General features: G+C 41.5%; 1 protein-coding gene across 3 annotated transcripts in view; it reads left to right on the forward strand.

Moving 5' to 3' along the window:
• LOC146608103 (receptor tyrosine-protein kinase erbB-4-like) overlaps positions 1–26,843 on the forward strand; it is a 381,455-nt gene that overhangs the window by 318,431 nt on the left and 36,181 nt on the right. For 2 of the 3 annotated variants that reach the window (XM_085348721.1, XM_085348723.1), the window contains exons 19-20: positions 1,162–1,260; positions 8,434–8,619. In XM_085348721.1, the coding sequence (XP_085204847.1) occupies positions 1,162–1,260; positions 8,434–8,619 (285 nt within the window). The remainder of the gene's footprint in view (positions 1–1,161; positions 1,261–8,433; positions 8,620–26,843) is intronic. The other variant, XM_085348722.1, reaches the window with a different exon arrangement.

Consider the following 26,843-nt stretch of genomic DNA (forward strand, 5'->3'; position numbering starts at 1 on the left):
TTACCCGTCCAGAGTGAAAACGCATGTAGCTGACCGTCCTTTGAAAGCTTTCATCCTGGCAGTAGGGTAAGATGAAGGATTCTATAAAAGATACACGTAGATGTGACTGAAGTGGAGCTCTGAGTTAGAAATCGCCACTTGGGATTTAAATAAGGAGAGATCATTAGCAGGAATTGAACATCATTTATTGATGTACGGAATTCAATTTCAGGTATTTACCGGTTAGACCAGAATGGCGGGTGGGTTGCGTGACAGCATCTGCAAACTAGAATGACAGATAACCAGTGATATTTAATGTCTGCAGAGTGGAGGCTGATGGGCCTGAAGGAGGCAGGCAGAAAGATGACTGGACTACACCAGTGATGTCACAATGAGCTTGACTGCATGGTAAAGTGGTCACGTGACTGAATAGAAATTCAGTTGTTGACAATCAACACCTGATGTTCAGATATCTTTCATAGGTCATATTTGAGGGGTATTTTTTCTAATGTCTCCAAAAATAAACAAAATATAGACCTTATCACGCAAGTGTGGAGGGCAATACCAATACCAGCATAGGTGTCAGACCTCTCTCGGTTGAAGAACAACCTCTGAACAACAAACACAAACCTTTTCTTTTGTCACAGCGTTTCCTGACAGACACAAGCTGAGGGCGGCTCAAGGACCTGGAACAGAAGTTGCTGTTTGCTTGCCAAATTCGCTGCCCTTGGCAAAATTATTCATAGCACCCCGAAAATCAGCAGAATCCATCAAATAAATACTGCACGTTCTACCGCTGGCTCCAAATTCCTCTGGATTCCTCTACTCATCTGCCCGTTTTAAGGCATATTTTATTTAAATTAATCTGCATGCAATTTATGGCAGTACAATCCCACAGCAGTTTGCTTTTAGCAGAATTTAAGCCTCATAAAGTGAATTGAAATTGTGATATTTGTCTTTTCTAATCGCTTTATCCAAAGGGTTTTAAACTTAGTTATGCACGAGCTAATTGTTGAAGGCCAACGGTATTTTTTGAAGATGGGGTTGGATTTATTAGAGCTGCAGGAGACAGTTAAACACAACAACCACCATTCAAAGTCAGTTCTGCGGTAGCTCTGTGTGTGAGTGTGTGCCAGGGGTTGTTTATTGGGTACATTTATGGTGATTGCTTGTATATTTCAGGGCATCTGGGTCCCAGAAGGTGAGACGGTGAAGATCCCCGTGGCTATTAAAATCCTCAATGAGACCACCGGTCCTAAAGCCAACGTGGAGTTCATGGACGTGAGTATTTATATCTCAACAATTTGTATCTGTTTTCGGCCGTGTGTGTGTGAATGTGCGTGCGCGAGCCATAAAGCGTTGTCACAGAGACTGCCGGGTCTGTCGCTTTGTGGAATCGTGCATTTGGCGGTAAATTCTTACGAGAGCACCTTCTCAGTCGGAGCCTGTAATAAAGTGAACTCCACCACGCTGTACAGCCAGCCATGTATGGAACAAGACTCTATTAAAGAACAGCACTAGTTTATGAGATATGGCTTTATAGCAATGCAGGAATGATGGAAGGGAGAGGAAGATGAGGAAGGGCAGGCGGTGGAATTTCCATTTTTTTCTTTCTTTCCTTTTTTTTCAAATACACAAGCTTTTGTGTCTCATTTATCACAAGGTTGTGCAAAAAGGTACCTCATCATTATACAATTGTGGATGCTGGATCATGAACCCTTTCATCTAGCTGTTCATTTCTGTCTTTTTAAAAGCAAATATCCCGTTGTTTTCAAATCCACCTTTTCATTTGGGGGGATTTTTGCCTCTTCTTGATCTTATGTGGCACTGAAATGGAGTATTGTTGCATTTCAGGTTGCTGATTGGGAAAAACAGGTCAGCTTAATGTCTCATTATTGTACTCTATGCATGTGACGAACATGGTCTGTGTTTTGTTTCTTTCCTTTAATTCAGCCAGAATAAAGATTTGAATAGATTATAATGAGAACGTAAATGAAATAGCTGTATGTGATATGCAGATGTTGGAGAACAGCATAAAAAATAATGAAATTGAATTGTTAGCAAAACAATGTGGATAAAAGGTTATCAGTAGCATGCAAAAAAAAGTTATTAAGCCTCGCAGTTGTAATTATTAGTCAAGTAAAGTACCCCGTCTTTCAGTTTTAAGGTTTTAAAAAGTTTGTAAATACAAGCTCAGACCAAGCAGACATGCCATAAGTCGCTGCGTTACTAATTTTAGGCAAAGATAAGTAAAAATGCAGAATCAGAGTGTGAAAAACTAATTCCACTCTCACCGCTTCCACATGATTTAAGGGGGTAGATAGCAGCTTGATGCAGATTATTAAATACTCTTGATTACCTGATCATCAGGAAGTGTGAGCACCTCTATAAAAGCAGACGTTTTTGTCAGTTTGAGTTATAAAGTCATTTCCAAAAAATCTGAAGTCCGTCAGTCTGCAGTGAGAAAGATTATTCACAGGCAGAAAAACATTCAAGATAGTCCCCAATCATCCCAGGAGTTGACATCTCTGCTAATTCAGTCCAAGGTCAGATCGTGCAGTGTTCAGAGACACTGCAAAAAACCCAGTAGCTACATCTCAGACTCGACAGGCCTCACTGGCACATGGCATTTGGTTGCTTAGGAAGAGAGGGAAGGGACGGCGGCGAAAGAGAGAGAGTGATGTCGATAGCAGATTTTAAAATTTGAGAGAGATTTGTGATCTTTTGCGTGTTTGGAGTGTGTAGTTAGCGTGTAGTGTAGTCAAAGATGCCACCAGTGTCTCCAGGGGGACAAAAGGAGGAGTGATACACCCCGGAGGTGTCGGGGCAGTAATGTGCCGCTCTGTCTGGTGCTTGAAGTGGCACAAATACTTTGTGTGGCATCTTATTGTGGCACCTGATGGGGAAAACACACCTGAGACATCGGCTGCATTTAATGCAAACAGTTGTACCTTTGCTCTTTGCTGCATTTGTACATAATCTTTTAAAATGTGCAATTTATGTTTGCATTTCAAGTTATGAAAATGCTTTGTTTAACATGTTTGTGGTTGTTACAGTAAAAACATCGAACTTTTTGCTTCTCAGATTTTGTGCTTTTTTTTGGTGATTTTAGTTCCATTGTGTTAAAGGGAACCCCGGCTATTAACACATGTTTGCACTAAAATATGCATTTTGCTTTCAATAACACATATGTGGTATTAAAATACGCCAAATGTTTTCCTTTTAAGCACATTTTGATATTATTTGTATCCCACTGTAATTTTACTGTATAAAGAGCTAACATCTCCAACATTTCTGGACTAGTTAGTCATTATAAGAAGTGTTTATGAACTAAAAATCACGAACGTGGGATACTGTTAGTCCATGATTTCGAAAGGCCAGTGTATGCTCCCGACGCAGGGGAAACAAATTTTACCTAGTTTGGCACAACGGCTTCAAAGTTTTGCTGCACTGTGTTGCATGGAGAATCTGTAAAAATAACGATATCGTAATTTCACTGTATAATAGAAATTAGAATTCTATTAATGTTTTTATCATGCGGTTATGCGATACCATGGATAGCTGCTACCATAAAATTAAGCTCTTTACACCAAACGCTCTCAGTCGCCGTTGCCATTGGCAAGCAGTAGCCGCATAGACACCAGTAGTTTTCCCTCACTCTCGCGTCCTCGTGTGACGGATTGTTTTCATCTTCATCTAAAGTAAGTACTGGTTGACTATTTTCATCATCTCTCTCGGTTTGCTCTGGTTGAAACTGGAGAGGTTGAACAGAAGCCATTTCCAGTGCGCTTCTAACTGTGAACTCGATGTGGTGCAACCATGTGACGTCACTACCTAGAGTGCATTGAGAAGTAAATAACGATGGTGACCTACTGGTAAACTGGTTTTATATAAAATGTGCTTAAAAGGAAAATATTTGGCGTATTTGGATACCACATATATGTTATTGAAAACACAGTGCATATTTTAGCGCAAACATGTGTTAATAGCCGGGGTTCCCTTTAATGTGTTAATACAGTATGAAAAATAACTGCAAAGTCAGACATGTGAGGTTGTGCTGAAAAGAATGATACCTAACAAGGCAAGGTAAACTGTTTCTAAAGGTGAAATCGAAAGTAGTCAAAAAACAGCCTTTTATAACCTTGAACCCAGTGGGTCAGTACAGTTAAGCCAGAGGAAGCTTATTTAAAGAGTAGCGACACTCCCACTCACATGTGCACTTGGACACACAACCCAGAGGAAGGTGTCCACGCTGGATGAACGCTAATTGGACTGATATCATGCCGGAGTCTGGTATCCAGTTCTCATAGACCATCCGTGATCCTTACACGTAGCATAGTGCTAACAACTGCGAGACAGATGGCTACACACAGTGATCAATACTAAGAATGTTAATGCAAAAATCAAACACTAAAATCATTATTCACAACTAGCTGACTACCAACCACAGTGCGAACCACTTTATTCTCTCTCCCGTCGCACACACAGCTGCGCTCCGTCCTGTGTTTCCCCATTTCTGGGCACTTTTTTTAATCTGTGCATCTTTTTCCTCCCTCCTTTTCATCGGTCCCTCTCTTCCTCTTTCTCGGTGTCTCTCCCAGTGGGCGTCCCTGTCCATCCAGAGCCAATATGCTCTGCCTACTGGCTTGTTAAACAGCAATCTAAAGGCAGGCTCACGCTTCGCCACTGAGAAACTGGCCACTGGAGTGCCAGCTCCAAACACTCTCTGAAAGTCCGCACACACACACACATAACCAAACACGCTCTGTGCAACAAAAAATAAGCCTCCCCATGGGGTGAGGGAGGCGGGGTGGGGTGGCCTTGCCTGCGAGAGATGCAGAGTGAATTGCTCGTGTTTGCAAATATGTGGATTTGACTCGATTATGTGACGTGTGAAATGCAAAGGCCCTGACAATACATTCATTTAATACATCTGCTCCACTTTTGTAGCACTCGCGCGCAGACACCCACACGCACTAGCACAGGCGCAAGTTTCACACGGCTCTGCCAGTCTATCAACTCTTGTTTGTGCAAGTGTGTGTGAGGGGGGCAAGTGAGCAAGGGAGCGAGATGGAAAAGGAGGGTCAGCCGGCAGTAATGGAGGTCGGCGCTCAGGGAGATGAGAGGGAAACCAAAACACACGCACACACACACACACACACACGGGCAAATCCTCGTAACATTTGCCCGGAGAGTAGAAAGCAGGAGCAAGAGTTTAGCCCGACACAGTTTACGACTCCCAGGTCTCTATTGAGATCACAGTCTGAGAATAAAAGTGCTCTTCCCCCTTTTTTTCCCTTCCTCTCTGGATCCCGAGGCGAGGCGCATTCCTGGTGCAGAGGTGGCTGATGGCGAGTGGTTGGGGGCAGAGGGGGAGCAGGTGGTTTTAAGAAGTGAAAAAGTAGTGGCACAACTTCAGTGCTGCGAGGCTCTGCTTAAATCAGGCCACTGATGGTGCCAAAAGCCTCACGACGGCCTATGGCCCCGCTGCTGTTTAGAATTAATCTACTCGCGCACCACCCACACTGCCACCACCTCTCTCCCTCTCAGCTCATTCTTTAGCATCTAAATTTAAAAAGGCACCTCATCTATCCATCGGCTGCCCCGGGGCCAAGCCTGGATATACACCTCCTCAACCGCTTGCCGTATGCAAAGACGGAGAGAGAGAAAGTGTGCGTGTGTGTCCTTGAGGGCGTGAGTGTTTTCGAGAGCTGCCAAGAGAGTGTGTCTGCATGTCAGTGAGAGAGAGAGAGAGAGAGAGAGAGAGAGCCCGAGAGAGGCAATAGGAGACGAGAACGAGTGAAGTGAGTGTTTCTGAGCGATGGCACTGAAGTGCAGCTTCTGCTCAGCCGTAATGCGTATACGCGCCGGCCACAAGTATCGGTCCTCGCCATCATAACACTTCATCACCGGCACACATCCTTCTGCTCGCAGCGCCGCAATAACAATTACCCAACGTTGACTCCCAACTGTTCAGACCCCTGCGTCCATCTGCTGCAGAGAGAGACGGAGAGGGAGGACAGAAAATGTATTTACACGCCAAAATGACAACAAGAGCGAGAAATTCTGAAGCAGCTTCTGGAATCAGAGGCGCAGTAACTTTGTGTTAGACAGCAGCGTGGATTCTAAGCATGCACGTTTCACTGTGTTTTTTTTCTTTTAATTGGAGCATCATTTAAGAACCTCTGTGTGTTGTGCATGCTAAAATATAGATTAAAAAGGCTGTGTTTGTGCAGCTTTGAAGAAGGGTTCTGCAGGGTTTTCTCTCACTATGAGTTTACTCAGGGCAGATGCTGTGCATGCAGATATAGTAATCATCTCACAAATATTAATTTATGCATCTAACTTCATTTCTATTAGGAATTCTTTGGTAGACACTGTAGTGTTATCCAAGGGTAACAGCTTGATCTGTCATAGAAAAAAAAGGATAATAGAACCTAATGCTGCTCAATAAACTTAATATTTATAATGTTGATTGTTTTCCTACAAAAACCCAGAATAAAGATTCCAACATACTTTGAGCCCAGAGCGTCAGATGTTATGACAACGTGTCCTTTGGCGTCAGTGCCTTAAAAAACTGGGTTTACGGAAATGTTGAAACAGGAATGTCTTGACAACTTGATGACTTTAAAGAGTTAAAGTCGTCAAGTTTTGTTTGTATGAGTTCCCATTAGAGGCGGGAATCACCCGACACAAAACAATGTTATTGTGATTTTGAACATTTTGCAGTATCTTGAGTTAGAGTTAAACGTTGTCAATACCTGCTTTATTCAGTGAGGTTACCTCGCCTCCGTTATTGTTGTGTTGCAAAATTAGGCTTGTTAAGCACACTAAAACCTGCCATAAATGTTGACGTAACACAGTCAGTCTGCAACCAGTCTGTGATTGGATGGGGTCAAGTTGGCAATTAAATGCAGTTTGTTTCTGATAAGCGATTAACTGTGATAAATCGTGGAAAATCATTGAGATTCAATCAGACTGATACCAACATGTTTGCAGCCTGTCTGCTTTTATAAATCAGAAAGCAATTATTTGCAGACCTTTAACAATCTCTCTGATAGTGTTTGCAAGCCGTCCAAGTCAGACTGCAATTGTTTGCAGAAAGGTTGCCTCCTATCAGGCAACCTGTGCAGTCGCCTTGAGATTAAAAGTGGTCACGAGTGTTCAACACCCCCAAACTCTGGGCAGCTATTTAGTCACGGGTCACTAATGTTTCTTTTAAATGTCCAATTTTTTTTTTTTACTCGCCTTCCTGAGCCGTTACCTTGCTCTGAAGTACGAGGTAGCTTTATCAGGCTAATTGTGTCTAGTGTGTGATGGTTTTTAGTTGAGCTGATTTAATATAAGGCCTCTCAGTTAATATTATGTCAGGATGGCGGTGCATAAGATGAGTACTTTGTAAGATTTTTATTTATGTAATAAAATATTGATATTTTGTGTGCCTTTATCCACACAATATCACTAGATAAATATCATTGTGCAGTTGTGCACCAATCTCTACTTCCTATGATATCAAATTTAAGTTGAAATAAACCTCAGTGTTTGCGTAAATCTTACCACAAAGACTTCAGTGAGATAATGTGAATGTTGAGTGTGTGAAAACATGGCAGTTTCCTGGTTGATAAACTCATCTCATTGCATCACCATCTTTCCAACATCTAAAAATGAACTGTTTCCCTCTTTAATCAGCATCAGTATTTTCACAGCTAGTGCATCAAGGTACCAAAGTGCCAAACGGCTCCCTGTGTGTGTCTTGATGATGCTAACTTTTTTCAAAATATCAGATTTTTGTTTTGCACCTACAACACCTGAAAAAAGCAGCAGATCATTTTAATTTTGGATTTTATGTCTACTAAACCTGAATTATGCATGATATATTATGAAGTCATCACATTGCCTAGCAACCACCAAACACAGACTAATCAGACAATACTCCAGAGTGGGCAGGTACAGTAATAGTATAGAAAAAGAAGCAGGACGTTTCTCCATTGTTGTCCGTCATTTTAATTGGTGGAGGTTTTATTGAATGGTCATGAATTTGTGACGTATAGTCTCAGATGTTGGTCTCAGTTTCATGTTTTTCCTTAAACTTTTTAACCAGGTCACAAACAGCCCAGTGTGGGTTGTTTCCACACGCTAAATGAGCAAATTTTCAGGAACTAGATTACAAATAAATTTTCACACATTGCCACCTTTTGAATCAGGTTCTTTTTTTCAGATTTCAGTGTGCCAACTAAAAATAACAAAAATATATATGACTACAATTTAATGATATTGAAATTGCGCAAAAAGGTCAAAGGGGGAAGCTGCAAGCTTAAAATTGTGTTCAATGCGACACAAATATAGTACAGAAAGCAAAGAAGCTCCAAAGTATCTGAAGAGAAGTTTCTTGAACCCTGTAAGTCAGCAGTCTTCTTAGTCCATTTTTGTCCTCCTTCCCCCCCTCTCACCCAGGAGGCCCTGATCATGGCCAGCATGGAGCACCCCCACCTGGTGCGTCTCCTCGGTGTCTGCCTGAGCCCCACCATCCAGCTGGTCACCCAGCTCATGCCCCACGGCTGCCTCCTCGACTATGTGCACGAGCACAAGGACAACATTGGATCGCAGCTGCTGCTCAACTGGTGTGTCCAAATTGCAAAGGTAAATGACTATAATCAGGTCGAAAGAGGACGGCGTCTGTTTGTGCTGTGGTGTTTGTGCATTACTGTACTGCTGGCAGGTGTGAGGGCGGCATTGGATTTTATGGATTTGTGTTCTTGTTGGACGAGTCTGCCTTATTTTTTTTCATCCCCAGCCAAAAATTTGGCTGAAGGTGACATGGAGAGGCTTGCCAAGTGCAGTGTCAAACCGAACGAGTGTGATTTTTTTTCTAAAATATGATCTCATTGCACTTTCCAAATTTGTATTTAAACAGCTTTCAAAACAATTTTTGAGCTGCTATCACAAACACAAATGTCCCTAAGCTGCCGACCTTTCAGTTGGATGCTTTACTTACTCGGGTTTCTGTTGTAGTTTTCCAGGCTTTGTGGAACTGTATAAACATCTACATTATGCAAACCCAGAGCAGTCATAACAAAATCAAAAATCAAAAAAGCAGCTGCATGCATTTGAAAAACAATATAGAGCGCCGCAGTGTGTTGCTGTTGAAATTCAGGTGTAAATCAGTTTTCACAGCCCTTTAAATGACATGATAGGTTACTGACGGTGAGCAAGACTGAGGCCTAGCTTGCCTTGGAGCTTGTCCTTGAAGCATTCGACATGGAGGCCCTGATCATGACCAGCATATTCTTTCAGCGTCATAACAAACATTTAAATTACAGACCCATTCTTTGCTGCCCAAACAAAATCTGCACTCAGAATCGTTGAAACAGCAGTAAGGCTTGAAATACTGTGTGCGTGCTTTTGCTTACCCAAAGAACATTTGTGTTTTGTTTGCAAATTAGGTTGATGCAGCCAGAGTGCTTGATAGTGTAACTGCCTGGTAAGATTTAACTTCTCTGAGTTATAACTCTGGGATGGCAGTGGGGTGCCTGGCTGCAATTACATGCTGTGCAGGCAGACATCTGCTGTGATACAGAGGCATCCCCCCATCAGTTTTGGAAGCGGTACATGCAAAAGAGGATCTGACAGAAGTCTGACTTACCGCTGATCACACTGATCGCAGTTAAGACAAGGGAACAACTTTTGACTTTAATGCTGTTAAAGTTTTGGATTCTGAGCGCTTCTGCCCGTCGAGGTTTAAGTCGAGCAAAGAGACAAAGGAACCAGCTCGACTGTGCCTCCAGGAAATGTTTTTGTAATTTAAAATCGTAGCTGTTTCGCTAGCTGGTTGGTCTGGATATACATCAGAGGTTTTGGACAAAGTGAACAACTCCATCGTATCTGCGCTAAACCAGTCGGGATGGTCCGAAAAACACAGCTTCATTTATGCCATTAATCCAACTTCAAAAGGAAGTGAGCAAGCTTTCCGTTTCCATTTTGGCAGCGCCCCATTTTCCCAAGGGGTTGCCACAGCAGGTAGCTCTGCATATTTGATTTGGCAGATTTTTACACCTGTTACCCTTTCTGACGCAACCCCTAATATAAAATGTGTCAGAATCTGAAGTGGAAAAAGTCTCATGAAGCAAATAAGGGGGAAAAACGGGGGGATTATAAAAAATATCTCAGTATAGTTGTAAAGTTTACATACTTCATTATGCTAACAAACTCTTTAGATTAGGATTATCGCTGAAATTTCAAACGAAATATAATACTCAGGAAAATACCCAACAATTCATACCATTTTCTACTCCGCAAGAGGAGAAAAATTCACAGTCTTTGTTTTTTGTAAAGATGAGAATAATACATCAATCACATCACTGTTTTCTTTTTTTCTGATGTAACAGTGAATTGATATATGACAACTATATCTTAAGATGCTCTTGCTGGTACAATTTCTAAAAATCATTTTTTTTTATACTTAATATCTTTTTAATCTCTGGATTTAGGAATAGTGGGAATAATGTATTCTGTTAACATTACTAATGTTACCAATAGGAAGCACTAATAATGTTTGCTGACTAGGTCCAATATTAATATTATCTTTTTGTTATAAGCCATGGCCACTAGCTCCTACCATTATAATAACTTAATAGATCAGCCAGTGTTGCTATCTGATAATTGCTAATAGTTTAATGGCTAACATTAGCATGTGCACCAGCTATGTCAACATTTATGATATAACTGTTTAATATTTTAATATTGAAACAGAAGATTTACTGACATCTAACATACCTCATAAATTGTTTAGTTTTGACATCAGCTACTATTCACGTGTTCAGCTGCTAGTGAGGGGAGGGGCTGTGACCTGACGGTCTGCAACGGTTCTGTGGGAAGTTGTGTCAGTTGAAGGAGGCAAAGTTGACACTGTTCATATCGATAATGTTGATAATGTTGATCCAATAATAATTCCTAGTATTGATTTTTGGACCCTGGTCTAGAAAAGGAGGAGCAACATTGGAACCCATTAGCTGGGGCCATTTATCAGACAAATATGACCTCCTGTCGCGTTCAATGGTCATTCATTGCAGTCTAGCGATGAATGAGGAGAAATTAAAAACATCAAACAGAGGACATAATTAGCCACAGCCATAGCCTCTACTGTAAAAATAACTTAATAAATCGACTAATGTGGTTAGCAGGTAACTGCTAATTGTTAAACAGCCAATGTTAATGTGTGCACCGGCCAGGTTGACATTTAGTACTTTTCAAACAGGAACTTTCCTGACCTTTTGTAATTCATCTTAAAGTGTAGTTCAGTCTGTTGATATTAACTACTTTTCATGCGTTCAGCTGCTAGTGAGGAGAGGGGCTGCTACCAGCGGTGCTGTTTGAAGTTGTGTTTCAACTGAAGGTGGCACTGTTCGTATCGATACTGTTGCAAATGAGTATCTAATCTGATGATAACTCTTAGTATAAAATAGTATTTGAGTAGTGTTTTATTTTTATTTTTTCTTTAGCAACGCTTTGCTAGATAAAGTGCTAGCAATATGGGAACCCACCAGTTAGGGTCATCAGACAGACATGTAACATGCTTGTCTACAGTCTGGGAATGAAAGAGGAGAAACTAAAAACATCAAACAGAGGACATCAGATAAGAACCTGTGGTTGTAAATTAGCTTTGTAGCCAACGTGTTCATTTTTTTAAAAATATCCAATCTGAGTTTTAACCCGTACGCAGTCAAAGTTCAGCCAACTGTAGTTAGGTAAATACACTTTGGATTGCAAACTGAAACCAGATTCTGGTTCTTCACCTACCATATAATATATTACGTTTATTATGCAGTGATCTGATTTTCATATGTAGTGAGTGAGAGCCTGAATGGCTCTTCATCTGTTCCAGCAGGTCTATCATTTTTGCTTATCATTACTTTGATGACTTGCTAATCTTTTATTGTATCTGCTGCTAAACTGATAAAGCTGTCAAACATGGACCTTACTGTACACAGGCAGTGCTGGTTTTTGTTCTCAAAAACTGGTTCTGTTTAAGTTTTCATCAAATAACGTACATGTGCACTTTAAAGCAATGTTTGTGTAGTAAATAAAACCACAGTAAGAAATGCCTACTGCACCAAACACTGTTCTTATACACGCAGGCCCTGTTTTCAGCTATAAACACACTAACACCACACTAATGTTAACATTAACCCCTGAAAACTGGTGCGATAGCATGACAAAACTGTGTGTTCAGAATGTGTATGAAAAGCGATTCACAGAGTATTCTTCAGATAATTGCCTGTTTCTAAAGCACTTTTTATCAGAATTGATTTGTATTGGCAAAGTATTCTCTTGTTTCATCACTCTGAGTCAGCGATGAGAGCATCGGGTTCACAGGGTTAGTGGGAGGTGGGTTAGCGTGAGAGGGCTTAACCCTCTCCAATGATAGATGATTCCCAAGAGCCTGAGGAACAGGTTACTTAAGGAGGTACTTATTGCTGTAATTGGATTTAGTTTCACCTGTGGTAGCAGGAGGGGAAATGTCAGGTTGTGGTAGTTTTGAAGGCGATGGAGAGCAAGGGGAGACTATTCAAAACCATCCTCTACCCTTCCTGTACTGTGGCATTCAACTGATTGTGACCAGTACCAATAACAGCTGTTCAGTCTTGATGTAGGGTTGGAATGAAGCTGCTCGTCTGATTGAAAATCGTATTTGGATAATTTGTTTTTATTGAGTGAATTAGTGAATCGGCATAGTGGAGGAATAGAGACAAACTGTTCCTGTTAGCCCTAAACAGGCTTGTATTTCCCTTTATTGTTTCCATTATTATCAATAACTAGCAGCTATCAGCGTGCTGGCTGGATTGTCACCACCTGGGGCTTAATGACAGGCCATGATTTGCAATGTTAAAATGACTCATCACTGAGAACTACATTTGCAGTGGCAGCATCTCAGTGTGTTGTTTGAAAGGCTTATTTTGTTTCCAAGGTAGAGTATCAACAAAAACAAAAATCTAACAAAGAGTAAAGAGTCCTGACTCAGGGGTGACTCTCAGACGAGTTCTAATCGTCGAAGGCACTGGAACTTTTAACTTTCGTCAGAGGATGTAGGGGACCTGTAGTCTTTATTTCCAGCTTCTTTTTCATTTAGCTTTGTGTGATTCCGAGTTTAAAATAATCTTTTTTAAGATAAGCATTTAGAAGAAAGACTTTATTAGTTGCAGCTTGCTACTTCCAGAGTTGACTCCCTTTTCCTTCCCTTCAGTTTCCTGTTCTTATTTGGCAGGAGTGGCTCTCGGTGTGGTCTTCTGTTTTAAGGTTCGCTGTGTTGTGCGTTCAGAGATGCTCTTATGCAAACTTCGGTTGAAACAGTGTTGCCAATATCAGCTTGAAGCACACTTAATCAAAAATGAACACATCTTTCTACCAAGCTGTTTAATGAATTCAGCTTCCAATTTGTCTTTTCAACAGCCTGATTAAAAAAATGAAAAAGCCTGGTGCAGTCTAGAAATAAAAATCAAATAGCTTGTCAACCCGAGTTGCTGAGAGGCTAGTATTTATAATCCGAGCTGCTAGTTGCACAATTAATGGGCTGGTCCTTATATATAGTCCTTTTCTTCTGTTCCTGAACACTCAAAGCAGTTAAAACATGCCACAGTCACCCAGTCAAACATGCACTTTTTGCTATGCTTAAGTGCTTTCCTTCAAACATTCACCCACCAATGGATGCAACTTGGGGTTCAGTATCTTGCCCAAGGATAACTGGCATGCATAATGGAGAAGTCAGGGATCAAACCACCAACCTTCCAGTTAAAAGATGACCTACTCTAACTCCTGTATATGCCCACTATAACCAAATATATTCAGAGTGATCCCATTATTTTCCCTTTTCAGCGTATCTCTAGCATACTACATGGATTTGTAAGAAATGTGAAGAATATAGGTCCATATATTGCTACCTGAATACTTTTTATTCGAGAAGTATCAGAACTGATCCCAGAAACCCATGTTTGATGTTCTCTAATTAAAAGGTACATATACAGGTACTTTTGAAAATCAGTGATTTTTAGGAAATCTCACATGAGTGACTGTGAACATAGCTGTGTTTTTTTGTATGGGGGAAAAATTGATGTGTTGTGTTGGGTTTGAACCAGAAAGCTCATGCTGGAACACACAAAAAAATGGTTGCCTTTCAAAGGTATAGTCACGTGTATGACCTGGTGTGGTATTCAGCCAATAGAAGAGAATCAATTTGACTTCTTATGAGCCCCACCCCCTTCTTACAGTAAGGTGTTGCCAGGTACTGCAGGGAGCCCATTTAGCAGCATGGGTTTTCTAAGCCACACAAGCCCAGTGCACGGAGTTAAAAATGCTCACAGCGGGGGACCCAGGTAGCGTGGTTCTTTTGTGTTAAGTTAGCCTCTTGGATCCTCCTCACAGGTCCTCCATCACATAGCTCTAAGATATTTTTCAAGCCAGAAAAAGACTGAATTTCTCTGTGGTGTATGTTTTTGCATCCCTGTCTATCTGCACACGTGCTTGTGTGTGTTTGGGCATGTGAGCCGAATAAATAACTCAGAGCCCTCTTCTCTGAGTGATCTTGGCACTCTCAAGGTAATGACGAGGAACCTCTTCTCCAGGAGAAAGAGCATCCTTCAGAAGACGCACAATTTTCTAGCAAAGGGGAAAATAATTTCCCCTTGCTCTTCAGTTAGCTTTGAAAGAGGTGGGAGGAAAAGGTATATAAAAAAAACACAAAAAACAGAGTTCAAGAAACAGCATACAAAAGGTCGCTCGACATATGGCACCAGACCAAGCATCCACTGTGAACTGCTGCATACGCATTCATCAAACGCACCCCATTGTATCATGAGTACTAGCAGTGATAGTCAGGTCTTTACAGAGAAACACTTTGACATTTTGTGAAATCACCTGCTTCAACTACTTGGTAAGAGTTGGACTGGATGACTGATAGCACTCATGTATGTCCGGTTGTTTTTCAGACACTGGCGAGAGCCTGGTGTTACCCTTCAACTAAGCTCAACTACCAGTGGCTCCAACTTCACATTTAATGAACAGACATGAGTGTGTTACCGGCTTTCTCATCTAAACTGCCTACAAGCAGATTTCAGGAAAATGTCAAGCTTTTTTTTTTTAGCTAAAGTACAACTGCCACAGTTATTTAATAACAAATTCAGAAATTTCAAGATTATTGCAGAAGTTTTACCAGTACACTCTATTATCAGTGGTGAAAGTATTACATGCAACATGCAGACCAAAAAAATGCAATTTAGTCTGATTGTAACAAGTTTGCAGTGCCGGTGGAGCAACTTGAGGAATCTTATCATGACATTTCTAGGAAAAATCAGTGGTTGCGACCGTGGCTCAGGGGGTTGGGAAGCGTATCTGTAACCGGAAGGTCGCCGGTTCGATCCCTGGGCTCTCTGTCCTGGTCGTTGTGTCCTTGGGCAAGACACTTTACCCTACCGCCTACTGGTGATGGCCAGAGGGGCCGATGGCGCGATATGGCAGCCTCGCCTCTGTCAGTCTGCCCCAGGGCAGCTGTGGCTACAACTGTAGCTTGCCTCCACCAGTGTGTGAATGCGAGAGTGAATGAATAGTGGCATTGTAAAGCGCTTTGGGTGCCTTGAAAAGCGCCATATAAATCCAATCCATTATTATATAAATATTTGGGGTTTGAAACACTGTGGACACAATTACACAGGTAGGCTGGTGGGAGGGAGCCTGTCTTTAAGTGACCAAATTCCAAATGGCACCAGTTGCATTCATTCTCTGTTTTGCAAATAATTTCTGTCTACTTTATGAGTGCAGACAGGGCCAATACACTGGAATCAGTCTGAGTCACTCTGCACTGATGGGCTTAACTCTTTTGCAGCATGTCCCTTTGCCATAGGGGACTCAAAGCTGGCTGCCAACTGGTTGTATTCTGGTTATATTCCTATAAAAAGGAAGGTTTCCAAGCACCTGTATCATTTTACAGTTACTTCACTATCTGCACCAAATTTGTTGTTATCTGTTAAGGAATTGCTGAATCTGTTTAAAATCTATGAGGTTCTGGCTTCACTATCTTAATGTGTATAAAGTGCAATCAAAGCAATACAACAGCCTGAACGGCATTTCATAAATCTGCCTCTAAAAGTTAACAACACATCCCTGATACACATGTAGCCACTGTCCCCTTCCCAAATAGGAAAGATTGTGTTAGTATTGCTTTAAAATGCTATTTCTGGTGCTTTGTGGACAGGTGCACTTGGGTCAGGTGGTTTTCCCCTCAGAAGCATCTGGACATAACTTCTAGAACTCATGGCGAGTGTGCTGTTGACCCAGTGCGCCTTGTTTTGCTTTTAGACTAACAGATGTTTTTTGGGGGTCTGGGTCATAGCTGAATACTAAGTTTATCATCACATATGATGATCTTCCTGAAGGTGTTAACAGTTTGGACTTTGTGGGTCCTGCTCCTTAATTGTTTCATGCAGTCCTGCTTAAGAATTGTCCATAACATCCAGTGTAGTGTAGCTTTAAGGCCGTAAAAAACTAATTGGGAATTCTAAAGTACAACTACCTGAACAAGCATATTATTTTGAATAAAATATAAATATAATTTAGTTCCCAGAACAGTTATGGAGCTATCTGTGCATGCTGCCAAAACCATGAAACCCTGGCACAGGAAGGCTGTTTTTCATTTTTCACCATACTGTAACGTGGTGGCAACTTGCCAGTCCCCCCCAGCACCGCTACCACAACAACTACACAAACACCCGCCGTATGTGGGCTCTGACCCGGGCAGGTGACTGCTGTGCCACAAATTGATTGGCCGAGGCCTGTCGCCAGGCAGTGACTCTTCATCACTGAGTGTTTTGGGCATTGAGATAATGGCCCCCATTAATCTAGAGCCACACTCAGGGCTGTTTCACTCCCACTGCCACACACGAACACACACACACACACACACACACACACACACACACACAATGACTGACACTCACATGCACTTGCACACATAACCCACACAGAGGTCTCTTTAGATGTGTGTGAATAGCCTCTAAATTATAAGTCTCGATCTTTCCTTTCCTTTTTATGCTCTTTCCTTTATCCCTCTGCCGGTTTTCCTCACTCATCTGTTGTTTCTTTTCCTCGTTTTTTTTCCAGGACTTCCTCTTTATGTCCTTTCTTTCTTTTTTCTATTTTTATTACACTCATTCATTTTCCTCTTCTTTTCTTTTTGTCACCCTTCTTCCTTTTCTCTTCACATTCGATTTTGTTTTTTCATCATAACCCCATCCTGTCTTCCTTTCATTTATCCTTCCCTTTCCCCTTTCTTTGCTCCATTTCCATTTATTTCCTTCCTTTCTGCTTTTCTTTCCACATCATTTCTTTTTCCTTCTTCTTTCTCTTTCATTTCCACAATATTTTCATTCTTCTTCTTATTTTGTTTCCATGTCATTGTCTCTTACTTCCTTTTTCTTTTCTTTCCTTTCATCTGTTTCAGTTTTTTCTTAACTAATTCTTTTCTTCCCATATCCTTTTTACACGTCTTCCCATCCTTCCTTCCTTCTGACTTAATTTTGACATTTTCTTTTCTTATAGTTTCTTGCTTGTTTTCTATATTTCTGTATTTTCCTGTTCTGTTTTTTGCCATTTGTTTTACAGTACGTTCAATCTTCTTTTTTAATTTTAAATTCCTTCTTTAATTCTCTTGTTACCCCCCACATCTCCTGTCTTTCCTCATTTGTGCCTATGTTATCATTTGTTTTCTTATTTTGTGTGGTCCTGTGTCTCTATATCATGTCCTACATTTCCCACTTCAGCCCTCAGATCCTTAGATGACCCCCCTGTGCTCATATTTACACGTGTCCTCCTATCTGTTTCTGCATCTCCTCTATATCTCACTCAGTGAATCTCTCTCCTCCCTCTTTTTCCCGCTCCCTCTCACACTCATATTAGGAGCATTTTTTTTCATTAGGTATTGGATTATTAATGGAATAATTAGTAATGGGATGTATTTTAATGAACAAATCAATCACTGAATTAAATATGGGTTTGAAACTGAATGTATGCGGGGCTACAGTAGTCTTTTAATTTGGCTCCCCTCTCCCCTTTCCCTCTCTGTCTTCCATTCACGGTCTCTCTCCTCAGGCTCGGTATAATGAAAGCAGAATACATTCAGCGAGTAGCTGTCCTGCCACTAAAATGATTGGCTTTGGCAGGGAAGCTCTGGCTGGACAACGGTCTCCACTGGGGTTTTTTTTTATGGTGGGGGGGTAGAGGTGGGACGGCTGTAGGAACGAGGGGGTTGTATCTCGGCCACTGTCAGCGAGTGAACAGTGAGACAGTGGGGTCATTTGTATTTGTACCAGTGCACGTGACGCCCTGCAGGAAACACCTTGCAGTCAGATTTTGGACTCTGCTGTCACTGTGGCTCCGTGCTAACACTGACCTCGTAGCATTTCTGCACACTGTTAAAATATGCAAGAAGGTGTGTGTGTGTGTGTGTGTGTGTGTGTGTGTGTGTGTGTGTGTGTGTGTGTGGGAACAAGCAATGACACAAACCCCTTCACACACACACCAACAAACTGTAAAATAAGGCAAAATCAGCAGGGACTTTTTTGTTCATGCGTGTGTGCTCTTCCACGTGCAGTTAGAGTTGCATCCTGCGGCGGCTCCCCGGAGATGCCACCCCAATGGCACGAGATCCAATCTGGTCAAGCTTAGCGTGGAGCCCTCTGTGTCACTCACTTCCCTGTGAAACGCCTCTCGGTGCTGAGCAAACACATCTCGCCTGCACTTATTAGCCCAGCCTTAACACTTCTTCTTCCTCCTTCTGCTGCTTGTTCTCTTTTCCCTCCCAACACGTTTCCCCTCATATTACCCTCCCTCGCTAAAATAACGGAGTCAATCTTTTGCTTGGAATCAAATCATCTCCCTCCTGCGCTCGTGTGTCTATCATGCCATCGCATGTCAGTGAAATGTCTCAATACTCTCAGCATGCAGATGTGGACCTGGACAGGTGTGTTTTCTGAGATGAGATTGCCCTGATTTGATGGTTTTGTTTCCCTCCCGTTACACAGTTAAGTTTCCTGCTGGAAAAGTGAAAAAGAAGGAGTCACTTTTCAGGGCACAAAGGACAAAAACCCTGAGGCTGGGCCTTTTGGAGTGAATCAAAAACATCTTTAACATGTATTTTCACATGTTACATAAACAGCAAGATTTTTGGAATTCACTTTTTGAATGATGTAGTGATGCTAATACTGTTTCTTACTGGTATGGTTTGTACTGACAACGTGCAGGCATGTAGGGGGTGATATATGGGGTTGTAAATATCATGTTACTCTGGACCTCTGACCTCTCCTTCAAGGTCAAATAAGGTCAAACTTTCATAAAATCTTATCTTTAAAACTGCGTTTAAATTTCTGCTTCCTTTTTTATTGGCAACATTTTTTTATGCCAGGATATAACAGTTTAAATAGATAACAACATGTTCAAGGTTCCTGAAATAAGTATCACTGTTTTTGGAAAAGTAAGTGAACTTGTGATCAAAACGCTTGATATTTATAACTAAACATTTAAACTAATTTTACTAAATTGGTGTAGCCGCATGAATAAAATAATAATTGTGCTCAAAATTATGTCAGGTGTATTAAAATGAGTTTCAGCAGGGCTAATAACAAAAGCCTGCGCTTTGCATTTGTTTTTACTGCAATACAGTATGTTTAAAAAAAAAAGGAAGCAAAGGAAGCACAATGAATACATACAAGATACTAGGAAAGGAAAAAAACTACATAGCAAGAAATTATATTAGTCAGACACTCCATTAAAAACCCTCCAGAAGGCTCCAAGGGCACAAACAGAGAAATCGAGTTACTCAGTCACCCACATGGATCAAAGAAGCTGCGACCTTTATTTGTACCAGGCTGTAAACATTATTTTAAACATGGGAGACTTTGGGAACTGACCACATTGCAGTTCCTCAAGTGGCCACTAGAGGAACTGTAGTTTTTACCTCTTCTCAGCTCCAGAGGTTACCCATGGTAACAATGATATCACAAATCAGTCATCATGTGATATATGATAGACTCGTTATATAGTAATAATAATAATAATGGATTGCATTTATATAGCGCTTTTCGGGACCCCTCAAAGCGCTTTACAATGCCACTATTCATTCACTCTCACATTCACACACTGGTGGAGGCAAGCTACAGAGGCGAGGCTGCCATATCACGCCATCGGCCCCTCTGGCCATCACCAGTAGGCGGCAGGTGAAGTGTCTTGCCCAAGGACACAACGACCGAGACTGTCCGAGCCGGGGCTCGAACCGACAACCTTCCGATTACAGGACGAACACCCAACTCTTGAGCCACGATCGCGAGTAAGACAGTTATCTAAGATTCATGGCAATATTTGTATAGAAGAAGAAAAAATGGCCGCCGTGTACGTGTATCATATTGATCGAGTGTGTTGATGCATCTATTCTGTTCTGTATTCTGTTAGCTCTCGATTAGCTTTCCTCTTAAGTCTGGTGTCATTATACAATGTGTTTATATTGTGGTATCAATAGCTTGTCCCTGCCCTATTCGCTTATCACAGTGTTGACTCCCATTGTCGTGTAGCTGATAAGTAAATGAGACCAAACGACTGTAAAAATGCTCAGTTATGCGGTAAACTCACTGTATCGATTACTATTTTTTCAGTCATTGTTTGGTTGCCGTATCATAGACCCAGTACATTTTTCAACAAGCAGAAGAAGAAATAGAAATCTCAGTTTACTGCTATTGACATCTCATTTCTACATTGTGCCTCTGCTGTTACAATCACATCTACGGTTGTAGTACTGTGAATAGGAACAAAGCCGATGTCAATATAAATGTTTAAGTTGAGCAGTTGGTTTGGTGTACAAAGATGTCTTTGATTTCTCTCTGTAGTGCCGTGATACCCGAAAAATCCTCCAGTGCAGGGTTTGTTCTCTTGTATAGAGTTCCCTCACAGATCTTAAATCTCTCTTTAGCCGTTATTGAAACTACTACAGCCAACTGCCTGCCGGGGTCTGGTGAAGATAACAGTCTGAGCAGACTCAGAAAACCCCAAAAGATAGTCATCAAGCATCTTCTGAGAGTTATGCTTACACAATGTGCTAGTAAAAGCACAGCCGTTTATGTGAATAACTACACAGTTCTGCTGTGATTTTTTAATACACTCAGTATTTGGACCCTTAAAATAATGCAGTAGGTTTGTCAAAGATGTTATAATAACCACTGAGGAATTACCTTCATTTTGACCAAGTGTGTCACCTTCCTCAGAATGCTCATTTTCAGGTCTCATGTTTAAAATATAATACATTATTAATTAACAGCAACACCTTTTAGTTTACACACCAGATATCTCTCCCCATTGGCGTCCTTTAGCTGGGAATAAAAGGCGCTGCAGCGGAAGCAATTAACCACAGAGTGATGAAAATGTTTCACTGTGCACTGAAAAGCAATTACGAACTGAAGAGTAGCATGATTCCTGTCAACAATGTCCATTTAAATTCCTGTTAACATCTGATGAGCAAATCTAATACAGCCAGGAGGTGAAACATGTTTTTCCACGTGCGTGTGTTCATCACTGGCATGTTGAACATAAGCAGAAACTAGTACACGCGTGGTGTATGTCAGGGAAGCGGAGAAACATGATTTTAATGTGCAGATTTTAAAAAGCTTACTAACTTCAACCCTGTTATGTCTCTACTGTTGCTAATGTTCTGATATCTATGAAATCAGAAGTGGCTGAGCTTGAAATGTGGCAACTTCTTGGCCTAAAAAGGTGAGCCAAAACTGCAGTTTGTTTGGTCTCTAACTGATTCGCATAGTCAAATGCTGTTTGCATGGAAGATGCTGACTTGTCTGCATCTTGTCTGCAAGTATTGGTCATCTACTTGCCGATTGGTATTAAAACGTAAAAGTAAAATCAACAAGCTTTTTGAAGATCCTTTTCACTGCTGCTCTGTAGGCAGTTAGCTTGCAGACGTGTGGGTGTTTCAATGACTGCAGCAACCGGATAGCAAACAAACCAATCATGAGGGGGTAAACCTCTTTGCAACCACTTTTCACCTAGCAGTTGGTAGCAACCACTCAACAACCATTCAGGGAATACAGATCTTTCCACAGTAATCAGAGGGTACCAGGGGGTCACTGAGTGCTTGTATGACTGCAGGAATGGATTTAACAGACAGCCAACAACCACGACCAACAACTAGCCAACTGCTGGCTGTAGATCCAGAGGTAGAGTGGGGTGTCGACCAATTAAAAGGTTGGTGGTTCGCTCCCTGATCCTCCAGTCTGTGTGTCAAAATAACCCCCAAGTTATCCCAAGCGCATCCATCGGAGTGTGAATCTTAGCCGGGGTGTGATTGGGTGAATAAGACTTGTAGTAGAAAGTTCTCTGAGTGTTCAAATTTGCAAAATGCTCCTTGACAGCCAAGCTGCTGGGCATTGGCTGAAAACTTCACTCAACCCTCTTGTCCAAGATATGGGCACTACTTGCTGTAAAAAAACAATGCTGTTTCCAAAATATGTTATACTACAAGTGGTGACATTCATTTTTAACACTCTATTTTTGATGTCAGCAGGTTTTTATTCCACATCCATTCAAGTGTCCCTCCAAACAAACTGCTTAAACAGATTTGAGCACTTTCTAAAGCTTTTTTTTTTCCGAATCCAGATATGACAAATTGTCACTGGATGCCAGCTCTAGCAGTGAAAATAGCACATTTTAAAATCCTTCACACCAAAGGAGGATATCATATATTTTAGCACGTAAGCCAAATGATTGATGAATTCCTTTTAGTCTATATTTTCCACTAAAAACACATTATATAAAGTTATAGTGAATTTATTACTGTCAGCAGGCTATATGGTAGTGATCCATGTTCAGCTCTTTATTTCCCCGGGGCTTCATTAATAATGCAGTCCCACAATTCTTTGCATCTGAGAGCTTGTCGGGAGCCACATCACGCCATGATTACCAAACAACCCATAATACTATCTTTTATGATAAGAAACAAAAACCAAACCAAGTGATGTGTTTTCCTCCAACGCAAACACATTCTCAAATTCTTTCACACACACACCAGCCGGTCCCCAGGAGGACGCACATGTCCCTGCTGATGCAACAAAATGAGGAAACAGGGCGGGGGAAGACCGCAGAGGAAGAGTATGAGGTGATGAGTGGAACGGGCGGCGGAGAGATAAGCCTCTTGGGTCTTTCTAATTATCTGTAAGGATCAGCAGTGCTCAAGGATGCATAAGGGGAGGGATTTGACTGCCAGATCCACTGGTAGGAAGGCCTGATTGGATCGGTCACCTCTTACCATACATCCCGATTACTCACAATGCCTGGAACCGAGACTCATTAGACACAGACGTCCGCACGCATGCAGATGAATGGCGGCAGGTGGAAATTCGCAGGGATTCTCCGACAAACACTTCATAACCGTGCCTTTCTGAAATGGCTGCAAACAAGAAACAACTTTCTTCTGTACTTATTATGGAGTCCTAAACATGTCATTTTAACAAAACAAGCATAAACGATTCTGCCAGGTTGCTCTGTGAATCAATTTCGTGCAATCAGGATTTCATTTTCTTTGCTACGAGCAGCCTTATTACAAACAAACGGGATGAAACGGTGTGCTGAAATTAAAGCATTTTTGTTACTTATTTGTGTGCATGCGTGCAATGTCAACAGTAAAGTGTCCCCTTTCCCGTATGAAAAGTAGCCAGTGGGCAGAATAGTCTGTCAGCTTCTCACCGAGATAATTACCCTCTGTGATTAAAAATTATAACTTCTCAGTGTCACAGCGAGCAGCAGACAAATTACAGGCATTACTGTGAACGCTGGACTGTGTGAGTGTATGGCTTGGTGCTCAGCTGATTCAAATCAGGATCAGATGTCCTCATTGTTCTTTTTTTTCCCCCTCTTCTCCTTCTGTTTGCTTTCTCTCTTCCTTTCTGTCCGCTTCACCTGTCGAAGTCACGAGGCCGCTGAGCTGCTGATGAAACCCATCATTACCGTCCTCTCGGCTGCCCGCAGGCCATCCTAAACTTCACAGGATCTCACTTGAGTGCTGTTAATTGATGCTTGGATAGCACCGTCACCCCCACAAGGACATTTAGTTACATGGCTGAAAATGTCATCTTTTGTTGCAGCTGAAGCAGGAGGGTTTTATTTAAATTTTACTCGAACTTCCATGTTTCTGCAGCTTTACGCTACGGTATATATTACCCGTATTTCCTCAGGAGAGATGAAATTCATCGCACTGAAAGGGGGAAAAAAATCTTCCTTTTAATTCCGTTGCAGAAGCCAAAAAAAATTATTGACATTTGCTCGTGTAAATTCGCCAGCAGCGGTCTGTTATTGCCTGCACAGTGACATTTTGGAGGGATCTCTCTGTCCCACAGGGGAGTTGAGATCATGGCAACGAAGCTTAGATATTTTTACCTTTGGTTCCCTCTCTTGAGGAAAGATATAATTAAGAAAGGAAGGAGGAAGACAACAAGCGCTGATAAGTTCTGACATTGTTCCCTCCCACTGAGGGGTTTGCTTTTACGTGCTCTGTCTTACCTGCGTACGGTGGCCCTGAGCTGCAAAATACAAGAAATCATAGAAACATTTTAAATATCTGACACAAATAGAAAGTGTTTAATAAAAGTATGATGATGGATGGATGCCAACAAACAAAAAAATGGATTACCAAAGCTTAAAAGCTACCAGAAAACAGAACAGTTAGCATAAATGCAACAACTTAAATGTTCTTGCATCATCATCCAAATACTGATGTAGAAATCTGTAAAGAAACAAAATGTGAGGTTTATTTAGCATTATGAAGTTAGTTACTTGTAACAACAAAACCCAAAAGTGAAACTTTCCTAGAGAGCAGAGAAAACAACTAGAGATCAAAAACAACAAGAGAACTAAACTAGAGAACGCATCAGATGGTCGGAGAAAAACAAAGCAAGAACATGACTACACACTCACCAGCCACTTTATTAGTTATGCATGTTCAACCACTTGCTAACACAGATATCTACTTATCCAAGACAAGATTATGGTCGAGACAACACACTTTTGAACTGATCATCATGGTTGTTGATGCCAGATCGGCTGTTCTGAGTATTTCAGAATCTGCTGATCCTACTGGGATTTTCTCACACAGCCATCTCTAAGGTTAACAGAGAATGGTTTGAAAAATACTGTGAGGCAGCGCGACAGCACAGCGGTTAACCTGGATTTGAATCCACCATCTGGCCTTTCAGTTTGGAGTTTGCATGTTGTCCTCTCCAGGTACCTCCCATAGTCCAAAAACATGCAGTTAGTAGAGTTATGCTAATTGGTGAATTTAAATTGCCCATAGGAACGTGAGTGTGAATGGTTGGCTGTCTCTGTTTCTGTGTTAGTCCTGCAAGAGACTGGAGACCTGTATAGGATGTACCCTTTCTCTCACCCTTGGTAGCTGAGATAGGCTTCTGCTAGAAGAGTACAGATCGTCTGAAAAAGACAAAATATCCAGTGAGCAGCTGTTCTCTACATGAAAATGCTTTTGTTGATGTCAGATGTCAGAGGAGAATGGTCAGACTGTTCCAAGCTGATAAGGCAAAAGTAAGTAAGTCTTTACTACCACGGTGTGCAGAAGAGCATCTCACCAGGTCCCACTCCCTTCAGCTAAGAACAGGAAACTTTATCTATAATTCATACAGGCTCACCAGACTTTATAATAGATAACTGGAGAACTGCTGCACAGTCTGATGAGTCTTGATTTATGCCACCAAATTTGGTGGCATAAATGGCTGGGTTGAGATTTAGCATAATCAGCATGAAAACATGGATCCATCCTGTTTTGTATCAATGGTTCAGTCTGCTGGTAGTTTAATGGTGTGGAGGAGGGTTTCTTGGCACACTTTGGGCCCTTGAGCGCCAACTGAGTATCGTTTAAACACCATAGCCCACTTAGTATTGAGTATTGTTGCTGACCATGTCCATCCCTTTATGACCACAATGAACCATCTTCTGATGGCTATTTCTAGCAGGTCAGCACACATGTCACAAAGCTGAAATCATCTTAAACTGGTTTCTTGAACATAACAATGAGTTCACTGTACTGTTTGACACTGTCATGTCAACATGGACCAAGATCTCTGAGGAGTGTTTCCAGCACCTGGTTGAATCTGCGCCATGAAGAGTCAAAGCTAAAACAAAAAAATATAAGAAGCTGGAGTTACAACCTTAAGACAATCAAAAGCAAAGCAATCCAAACAGAAAGTTACAAAAGAGGAACCTGAAATCGTATAATACAACAGAACTAAAGCGTATCATTGCAACACAAAAGCCCAGGACCATTGCAAAGATGCTGCCAATCTAGAAATGTTACTCTTTGTCTTTAGTTGTCATGTTTTGCACCCCAGTGCCACCATACCCTTTGTGCACACAGACGCACAGATCAGCAGCTCTGCTTGATAGATAGCTACAGTTTCTCCTGCTTTGTGAAACCAGAATGGCTGAATGCGGAGTAAATGGGCCCACACCCGGCGTGCTGCGCCGCCGCTTAGCCGTCGTTACATATGTCCCGCTATGCCACATTCACCTGCATCGTTCATTAGCCATCCAAACCATCCGGCGACGATGCGAGGGTAATTCAAACAGAATGCTACTTTTTACGCATATAATCTCTTCTTTGGGGAACAAATTTGACTCAACTTTCTGTAACAGCATTTCAGAATAAAATTTGAATTTGTTATGCGCTCTCAATTGAAGAGACTGGCTCACTCTCACTCCCGTCTATTTTCCCTCGCTCCCACACAAGCGCACAGCGAGGTCTTTTTCACACACATGCTTTG

This window comes from Diplotaxodon limnothrissa, linkage group LG23, assembly GCF_057381915.1.
Source record: "Diplotaxodon limnothrissa isolate DT_005_m linkage group LG23, D_limnothrissa_male_GT1.1, whole genome shotgun sequence".
NCBI lineage: Eukaryota > Metazoa > Chordata > Actinopteri > Cichliformes > Cichlidae > Diplotaxodon > Diplotaxodon limnothrissa.